Source organism: Bubalus bubalis, chromosome 22, assembly GCF_019923935.1.
Source record: "Bubalus bubalis isolate 160015118507 breed Murrah chromosome 22, NDDB_SH_1, whole genome shotgun sequence".
In the NCBI taxonomy this organism is placed as follows: domain Eukaryota; kingdom Metazoa; phylum Chordata; class Mammalia; order Artiodactyla; family Bovidae; genus Bubalus; species Bubalus bubalis.
This window is the reverse complement of record NC_059178.1, coordinates 16,019,207-16,029,345: the sequence shown is the minus strand read 5'-3', so window position 1 is coordinate 16,029,345 and position 10,139 is coordinate 16,019,207. Positions and strand designations below refer to the sequence as shown.

The 10,139-nt window shown below is 50.1% G+C and overlaps 1 protein-coding gene across 1 annotated transcript in view; it reads left to right on the top strand.

The window, feature by feature from the left end:
- Positions 1 to 2,376: 2,376 nt before the first annotated feature.
- RNF165 (ring finger protein 165) overlaps positions 2,377 to 10,139 on the top strand; it is a 112,504-nt gene continuing 104,741 nt past the window's right edge. The window contains exon 1 of the mRNA XM_025273241.2: positions 2,377 to 2,512. Within this exon, the coding sequence (XP_025129026.1) occupies positions 2,452 to 2,512 (61 nt within the window). The 5' untranslated portion in view covers positions 2,377 to 2,451. The remainder of the gene's footprint in view (positions 2,513 to 10,139) is intronic.

Genomic DNA, 10,139 nt, shown 5'->3' with positions numbered 1-10,139 from the left:
CTGAAGTCCCTATTACTATTTTTATTATTTATTTATTTCCTTAGATACTTGGCTGTCCTGGGTCTTCATTGAGGTGCTCTGACTCTTCGTTGCAGTGGGCAGACTTCTCTGCAGCACAGAACCTTAAAAAGTTTTGGCGTGTGGGCTTAGCTGCCCCCAGGCATGTGGGACTTTAGTTCCCTGACCAGGGACTGAACCCACATCCCCTGTATCGGAAGGCAGATTCTTAACCACTGGACCACCAAGGAAGTCTCTAAAATGTTGAGTTTAAAAAGCAAGGTAAAAATATGTAGATTCTGATGACAAAAGCTATATTATATAATTAAACTGGCAAAGCCTGAAACAGAAAAGGAAAAAATTTTAGTAGTTAGGTGTTCTTAAGTTCTTTTCATTTAAAATTTTATTAGTGGTGGCATTATGTTTATTCGATCGGTAATGAACAAAGGAAAGAACTGGGGGCAGGAGTGGGTTGAAATGATTGTCAAGAGTGGGGCTTGGAACTGTTGGTGTGCTCTTCTGACTGCCTTCATCCCCGAGTTCTCTGAGGGCAGTGGAGGTGTTCAGGGTGGGGAGAGGTCTGAGGAATATGCATGCACTGGGATCATGCCCAGCTGTGGCCACCCGGAATACGGTGGGTGTCTTGGCAAAGCTTGCCTGCAGTTTTCCCTTTGCTGTGTTCTTCTTCTCCTGACCTCACTTCTCCCGTTCTTTATTCAAGTCGCACTTAGAAGTCAATTTTCTGGAGTCAACCCCGTCTGCTCTCCCCCTCTCCCACCCACTCTGCTAGGTGCTCTTCTTAGGTGTCCCCTCCCCAGCACCCTGTGCTGACCCCCGTCTCTTCCATTTCTGAAGCCCCTCTGGGCTGCAAGTGTTGGGGCCTCCGTAGGATTTGGATCACCTCCTTAGGCCCTGACAGCACAAAGTGTATTCAGTAAATGGGCTCCTTTTCCTTATCTCAAACATGGAAGCAGGTTTGGTTGAGTAGATTTTTTTTTTCCAGTTCCACCTACTGCAATTTTCCCATCTAATTTTCCCAAACTCATAAAATAAAGGAGCCACTGAAGACAAGTTGAGATGGAGGAAATGTCCTCTGCCTTGTGGATGCCAAGCTCACTCTGGTCTTGCCTTGGACTTTGAACTGTGAGCCTGGTCTGGGGGCTCTGCTGGGAGTTGCCATAGCAGGTAGGCTGAGTGTAGGAACAGGGTCTTAGCAGTCCACCTGACAACTGGGCTGCTGGGTGAAGCCTCTTTGCTTCTGTCTTGCTTGTACCTGGCAGACCAGCCACAGGACCCATGAGACCCCATGGCTGGGCAGCCACGTGTGACTCTGAGGAGCCTCCTAACCCTGATATCACATATGTGCCTGTCAGCAGTGGAAGTGGGCGTGTCTGTGCACATGGCTGGTTGCACCTCTGTCAGAGTGCAGAGAATGGTGGTCGAATGGTTTTCTGGGGTGAGCATGTCTCTGTATGGAACCTGTGCACACATCTCAGTCTAGGAACAGGGTTTTCCATTCTGCAAATACATATTGTGAGCTTTGTGCTCTGCAGAAGCATCATAGCGGTGCGACAGGCAGAGAGCCTGGAAGTGTGCATATCTGCATTGTGTGTCCTCTCTGTGTGTCTTTGGGAATGCGTTCTTGGCACGTGTTCGGTTAACCAGGCTTTTGGTGTGTGCATGCCCGTGTGACAGTGCCTGGGTCCCGTGTGCGGCGCTTGCTCGCTTTCCAGCTCCACTTGTGCCCGCAGTCGGGCTCTGCACGTGTGCCTGCCTCCATGCACACGTCCCCAAGTGACCCGGGCGCGTTGTGCAGAGACCTCTGGGTCGTGTGCACTGGAAACGCTCGAGCCAGTCTCTCCGCACGCACGAAGGCACCTTCACATGTCTGGGTGCACGTCGCTCTCGGTGTGTGCACGTTCCGTGTGCACGCCGCGCGTGTCTGGGTGCAGGGCGCTCCACGCGCGCGCGTTCCGGCCCGTGGGCGACCAGGGACCCACGCGAGGCTGCAGGAGCCCCGCGGGGCTGACCCCCTTCCCGCGCCCGGCCGCGGGCTACGGCGATTGGCCGCCCGCTGCTTCTCAGCCATCACCCCTCCCTCCCTGCACCCCCGCCCCCCCGCCACCCGCGCGCCCGCGGTCCCCGCTGTCCCCCGCGGTTTCGGCGAGGCCGCGCCGCGCTGCGCTCCGTTCCCATTGGCTGGGCGCGCCTTTGTGTGGCGGCAGCTGCGGCCCCAGCGCCTTTGAATGTCGAGAGGGGCCGGGAAGGGAGCCTTTCCATGGGCCATCTGTCTCTCCGCCAGCCGCCGCCCCGCCGCCGCCCGCGCCCCGCGCCCCGCCTCCCGCCCCGGCGGCTCCCGCAGCCCCGCCGCCGCCCGCGCCCGCGCCCCGGAGCCGCGCCACAAAGGGCCCGCGCGCAGCCGCCGCCGCCGCCGCCGCCGCGCGAGGAGCCAGGATGGTCCTGGTCCACGTCGGCTATCTCGTGCTTCCAGTGTTTGGCTCTGTGCGAAACAGAGGTATCGCTTTTTGCTTTCGGGGTCCTCTTCCGAGCGTGGATCGCCGCGGACACCCGGGCGGGGGCTGGCGCCGAGGGCGGCGGGTGGCGGGGGGGGGGGGGCGTTCAGGGCACACCCGGGAGGACGCGGGGCGAGCGGTGGCTTCTCCCCTCTCTCTTCTGGGGGACCCCGAGTGTGGAGGTGGCCGCCCTCGTGGGAGCTTTTGCAGTGAAGTTAGGGTTTGGCGAATTCGAGTCCCCTCCCTCCCCGGCCCCAATTTTTTATTCTTTGCGGCGGACGCGGTTCCCCCAGTCATAGCCCCTTCCCCCAATACCTAGCCCTGTGTGATCGAAGGACGGAGAGAGATACATGACTGTGTGCGCGCGCGCCTCTGTGTGTGTGTAAGCCTACTTGGCTTTCTGTGATTTTTTTTTTTTTTTTTTGAGATGTATGTGTGTTTCATGTCATTTGTGTTCGTGTTTCTCCATTATTTAGTCACTGATACCGATGGCTGCCTAGCTGGCATCTGGCATCTGCCCTGTCCCATGCCCCAGCCCCCACCTTCTCGTGGGCACTTGCACGATTTCCCGTCCCATCTTTTCCTCCCCTTTAACCCTTTTTTGTGTATCGCCCTTCTGCTATCCACCCCCCACACCATGGTCTTTGTATGACAGTTGTATTTATGGGTTCAAGATGCTTGTGTGTGTGTGTGTGTGTGTGTGTGCGTGCGCGCGTGTATGTGACTGTGTGCAAGTGTGTGCGCGCCTTGGAGAGTCAGGCGTGCACTGCTGTGCACCCCTGGACCTGGCCGGCCGGAGAGGGGTGCTGGCCCTTGGGTGTTGCGCTGTGTGTGCGAGGATGCGGTGGGATGCTGCCCCCAGGCCAGGCCTTTGCCCCCGGCAGGCGTTGACAAAGCAGCAGGCCGGCGCCGGCTTTGTTTTTAACTGTGATATATGGGGTGTGTTTGCACGGTCCCCTTCCCCACATCCCCTTTCCCTTACATTCTGCTAACAACAATAGCTTGATTTTCCCCCTCTTCTCCACGCTTCACATTTCTTCCATTTTCTTTTAATCAAAAACTCCCACCTCCCAAAGCAAACCCGAGATGCATTTAGATTCATTATTATTATTTTTTTTTTTTTTTTGCATTCTGCCTCTGGACTCACATTGCTCTTCTTGGAAATGTTTCTGCTATCCTCTCCCACTCCACGTCTGCTTCAATCCCACCTTGGCTGAAGCCCTCCCCCGGCCCCCCTCCCTCACGCACGGAATGATGTCTTCCCTTTGCGACCAGGGCTGCTCCCCCAAGTCAGAGTGGGGGGTGGGGTCGCGGGCTAGCGCTTTCGTGCGCCCCAGGGGCCCGATTGGGCCAGAGAATGAAAGCCCAGCCCTCTTTCTTCCAGCCCAGCTGTCCCCAGCCCCAGCCTCTCCCCAGAACCTAAAAGGCAAGGTTGACCCCCTTAGGCCTGTTTGAACCGCAGTTTTTTTGTGTGATGATAGAATGATGACATTCTGCATTTATCAAATCTTTTTTTTTTTTCTTCATTGTGTAGCTCAGTGAATGGTCAACTCGCTGCTGTGTGCGCTGTGACCCTTCTGCCTCCGCATTTAGCTGTATTGTGACACCCCTCTTAACCATCTCCTGTCTCCATCTGAGGAAGGCATTGCTATTTAAGCGGCAGTATCCCCTGTCTCAGGCCAGCCTAGCAGTGGGGGGCAGGGGTGGAGGGGATGTGTGAAGAATAGGAATGGGGGGGGCTGGGTGAGATCTCCCTTGAAATGCCAACCCCTCCCCCAATACACAATTATATCTCATTACTTGGCATTTCCGTTTAAAACGGGTGTGGAACATTACACTAGGCAGAAATTCAAAAATGATTAAGATGGATGTTGAGCCTGAAAGTATAATTATCCTGATTAAATCATTATCATCCTCATTAATACCACCGATCTCTAAATACCATTGCAGGATGCTGATTCCATGTTTTGAAATTCAAATTGCTCAGCTGCCTTTAAATTTTGTTTTTAATACACCCCCCTCAAAAAAACAAAAAACACCTAAGAAAACAAATTCTGCCAGTCAGTCAAAGTTTACTTTCATGGCAAACACGCCCATAGGAAATCCAAGGGCTGAGGGTTAGTCGGGCTGTGAGTAAAATTTAGCACAATGTGATAAGAATTCATGACCTTCCGATAGAGGATACTAATGCTTAACCCAACAAGGTCCTAAACCACAATCTTCTTGTAAAACTATTAGATAGCTTGCCAGCTTAAATCTGTTCTTTTTAGTTTCCATTGTAGTAGTATAGGATGTAGGCCATTTCAGAATAGATGTAGAGAAATAACCATTTTTGTATCTCATCTTGTTTAGCCGAGTACATTGCACTGTAAATCCCTGTTAAGTGGACTCCTTTTGCCTTGGCTTGGAGGCCGTAGCACCCCATTTGCCACTTATCTGGGTGGCTTCAGCTAGCTCCCTGGTAGCACCCTGGCATAAGTGAAGAGATTACATCTAGTCAGAGGCAAAAAATAATAAATATATATATATATGAACAATTTTGATAAAATGATAGTTGCTGCTACTCTGAAAATTTGGTGCAGCAAGGTCTTTGGCTTAAGGGGGAGCCCTGGCCACGGTGTCTTAATTGTTTAATTGTACAATGTCAAGAGCATCTTTGGACATCCGCCCTGGCCCTCAGAGCTGCCCCTTTAACAGCCGGCTCCCTTCTGCTGCCTCGCTGGCCAGACCTGCTTGAAAACTGAAACAAAACAGCAGCAATAAAGAAAGAATAAGGCCCCTACTTTGAGGGCCCTTCCAAAGTAAAGTCCCAAGGGGCCTCCCCAGATTGCCATTTGGCAATCTGAAAAGAAGAAGAGAAAAAAACGAAAAGAAAAAGAATCCCCAGCAAAATGGTTTTCCATTAAACAGGGATCGCGTGTTCTGCTGTGCTGAATTACTTCCTGTTCTTATTTTGTGGGTAATTTTTTCTGTATCAAATATCCTTTTGGTTGTGTATCTTTTTCACCTTTTCTTGTACTAAAACTAAAGCATGATCTGTATTTTTTTACATCCCCCAGTTGACAATGTACAGCGCTCGGTTAGAGATGTTACCCTGCTGAAACCTACTGTGCTCGTGTAGCCCGGGCCATCTGCTCATTGTACGCTGCTTTTGTTCTGTTGCCCTTCCGAAGCATGGTGGGCCCAGCCTTTTTTTTTTTCTTTTTTTTTTGTATCGTGTGCATGACGACATTGTTACACACAGAATCCACTAATACTAATATACAATCTCTCAATAAAGAACTAGTTTCCTATATTAACCTAGTGTGCTTTTTCTCTTGCTGTTTTCCCATTTATTGTCGTATCCTGCTGTTTAGATTTCCCCCCTTGCTTTTCTATCCCCACCCCTCACCCACCCACCCACCACTCCCACCTCCCATTGTAAGATTTGAGTGAATGCCTTCTGGTTTTTTTTTTTTTTTTCTTTCTTTCCTTTTTTTTTTGTGATACAGATATGGTGACTTTAATCTCATCTAGTCCATATCTTTCTACAGTAGATGTCTGGGTAATGTGGTGGGGGATGGGTCAGTTGTCCTGACACACCAAAATAGCTCTATTACATAGAAAGAACTCCTATCTTTGGCCACCTATGTACCCACCCGATAGCCTCTACTTTTCATCTCAGTTTCCAAGTTTCATGGGCACCCGGTTTATGATGTTGATGAAGAGATGGGCTATAACCCTTAGGTTGAGAAAAGGGATACTGTTCTTAACTAGCAATCTTGTAGCATTTCAGACTCGCCTGAAAAACCCATTTTCAGTTGTCTTTTTTTTCTTTTTACTGTTTCATTGATTTACTGTCCTTCTAAGTCATGCTGGGGGTGACATGTTACATGCAGTTGAAGCCTTGATTTGGAATTTGAAAGTATCCTCTCCCAGGTGCATATTTAAATTGTTGGGACCTGCGATGTAAGTTTTGCATGGAGATCCTGCATAAGGAAGATGTTTGAAACAGAAACCAACTCAGACCACTCCCACATTCATCCCAGGGCCAGCAGCCTGACCTGTTACTGCAGGAATAAGAGGGTCTGTGCCCTCTGTAGGCTGTGAGCCAGTGAACGCTGATTACAGCCCCGTTTCCTGACAGCTGCCTCATCTGTGGCCGGCCGGAGTGCCCCTCTTGAGAAAGAAAGCCAGATCTCTGTCATTGTCCGATTGTGGGGGGCGGGGATCAGGAGGGAGGTCCGAATCTACCCCCAAACTGAACTGGAAGAAGAGCCCTTAAAATATATCTTTGTTCCATAATTATATTTGAGGAGCCAGTGGAGAGGTATTTTTTTTTTTCCCCCAGAGTGGAACCCAAATTCAAACATTTGTCAATTACACCTATTCAATTTCAGCTCAGAATAAGCCTTGCTAAATGAGGCGTTTTAGTCACCGAGGAAATTAGTTGATTAAAGAAATTCACGGTTCCTTCAAAGGGTCATCATTTTGAAGCTGCTCTTCCTTGGGCCCAGGTGCCTCCTGCTCGCCTCTGTGGGCTGTCTCCCAGCTCGCCTCTGCCCCCTGCCAGCCTTCCCTGCCAGGCGGGCGCAGCCCTGCCTGACCACAGCGCTTCCTCGCCTCCTTTGTGGCTCACGCAGCTCTGCTCTCCCCCATGGCTGCCCTCTCTGCTCTGGCCCTTTGTTCTCGTGCTCTCCCCAGCCCGGGTGGGAAAGCTGAGCTGATTTACTGTAACACATGGACACACATGCAAGCTCCCAGCGGAGGCTCGTACTGCAGTTTGCGTGAGGCGAGATAGGCAGGCCTTGGGGATTCTGTTTCTCTCCCTCCTTCTCCCTCCCCTCCGCCTCCTTTTATTTTGGTTTTCATGAAACTTTCAATTTTGTTCCCAGTTTGAGAAAGCAAAATAAACCATCCTCCAACCAACCTCAACAAGAAGGAAAACGATCCCAACTCAGGTGATCACCCTAGAGAGCAGTGGCTATTAACCAACTCTCGGATTTTATTTCTTTAAACCAGTATTATGTATTATATTGGAATTATCTGGTCAATGTTTTGAGAATGGTTTAGTAACCTAGTAATAACATAGAAAGTTAGTAGGTTACTGGGAAGTCATGTTTTAGCAATTTATCAAATGCATGCCATATTTTTGTCTAGACTGTCAGAATAAACTTACTCATCTGAAGGAGCCTTTTTCTCTAACTGGATGGTCCAGTCATTACAAAGCCACTGTACTTTGCATCTACTCTCTCAGCCAACAGACACATACCTGTTTTAATCAATTTTAACTCTTAAGATTTTGGAAAATCCATCTACTCTGTAGATTCTACGCTGGACTTTGTAATAAGATGGAACATGGTTTTTATTTACCACTTTTCCTTTCGAATAAGAGAACTTCTCTCCTGAAACCAGCATTGGATAAGGCCCACCTAATTGAGGGGCTTACTTAAATAATAGTTTCTCACAAATCGGCAGATACTATTAATTACTCAAGGCTAGGGGAAAAGACGACCAAGAGTCTCCATGCCGCAATATGCAGATAACAGACACTGGGTCACCTCTCATCTCTCTTCCTTGCTCACCTCCTGCCCTACCTGCCATGTCCTTCCCGCCTTTAAATACGCAGCCTGCAGTGTCCATTGGAAAACTTAATGCTTTTCTGAGCTAGGGAAGCAACAGCTCTGTGCTGGATCCAAGTGCCATGGGAAACTCCTGGCCAGGAGACACAGGCCCTTGACTCCAGCTCAGGACATAACTTTGGGTGTCTCAGACCTTCCTGACCACAGTTGCTCAAATGTATAAGACACTTACTTGTACACTTGCGCCTTGGTTCCTCTATGAATCTAAATAGTTCTTTAAAAAGTCCTGGCTTAATATAATATGAATCTGAATTTGCTTTTATGAGGATGGTATGGTTTGGCCACAGATGAGCCAATATATTTCTAAGAGAATTGGAGGGAAAGGCTTACCTTAGGCTCAGATTTTCTGGCTGATTTAAGAACTAAGAGCAAACATTCATAACCCCACTGCTGAACCACTTGCAATGCCTGTATTTTCATGTATTCATTCATTAAGTCATTCATTCACTGACTCACTTGTTTGTTCATTTAGTTAATGAGTGTTCACTGAATTCCTACTTGGAGCCAATTGAAGGGGGATATGAAAGCCATGTGGGACCTGGATACCTGCCCTCCTGAGGCTTATGCTGAGGCTGGGAGATGGATGCTTAGGAAACCAGACACTGTCTAAGGTATTCGGTGCCTCGGCACCCAAACAGATGGCACAATGTCCTGATTGGTGCGATGGGAAGAGCTTGGAGCAGTCCAGGAGTTGAGTCCTATCCCAGTCTTGACCAGGAAGGGTGAACTTAGGCCACTGCTCTGAGTGTTCTCTAAACAATGACCATCACTATATCTACCTGATAGAGTGTGTGGAGACTTTTCAAAGACACCGGGCACAGAGCAGGTCCTGAGGCATGCTGGGTGGCCGCGTGCATCCTGCACAACTCTTGGAATATACTGGCCAAGGGATCAGATAAATCAGGGAAGATGTGCTGAGGAAATGGGGTTGAGTTGTGCCTCAAAGGTTGGTATGTATACAGGAGGGAGAGGAGAAAGACTCCAGGCAGGGACAGGAATGGAGGGAGACTTCGGTCAAGGCCAGGTGGCTCTGCTGACTGGGCAAGAACAGAAAGCGCTTATGAGGAGGGGTTGTGTGTGTGTTGGGGTGTGGGTGCGGCCTGTCACCTTGCATAGCTATGGGAAGCATTGGGACCATTGTCCTGTCTTTGAATGGTTCTCGGGAGAGCATTACTCCAGGGGTTAAGCAGCGTAAGGATGGAAGAAAATGGGAGAAAAGTCTGATAGAAATCCATTTCTTAGGCCTTTGGAAGCTCCAGTAGAGGGATGAGCCCAAAAGAGCTTAGCTGGGGAGGAGTCCACGGCAGGCATCCAGGGGTGTTGGAAGTCCACACACCAGTGGTCTAGAGGATGAGGAGGAGGGTTTATGGGGGGCGGGGGGGCTTCCCATAAGAGGAAATGAGCAGAGCTGAGTTGATGTGGAGGGGCAGAGGGGTGGGGAGGTCTGGAGGTGCCTGGGAGAATGTGAGACCAGGAAGGCAAGCAGGGATGGTGGGTGGAGCAGACAATTTGGGGGAGAGGTTAGTTCAGCATGTAGATAAATAGAATTTGAGATGCTGAAGGGGGCAGAAGGAAGGGCACTGTGGCAGTGTCCTGGGATTTGAGACTTCTAGTCCTGGATGGAGTACTAGGTGATAAATGTATGGGACATTTATGGGACACACCCTCAAAGAACTCTCACTCCCTGCCTTATCTGGCCAGGCACCTGCATCCTTAGTCATGCAGGTCACGCTTTCAGCAACCTCTCTACCAACATGCACTCCCTCAGGGAGCTGTGCTCTGGTATCTCAGTTTGAACTTCTATCAAACTTCATCTTTCTTGAGAAGAGGGACCCAAGGCCAGAAAGTGGCAAGTTTATTGCCTCCACGGGTTTGCAAAAAGGTGGGGCCTACCCATGTGGGGAGGAGGGCAGAGTCGCAGAGAAGGAGGGGGTGGGGGGGTGGCAGCTGAGGCCAAGGACAGGGCATGAGGGGTGAGGTGTGGGCTCCAACCTCAGGCTTAGCTCTG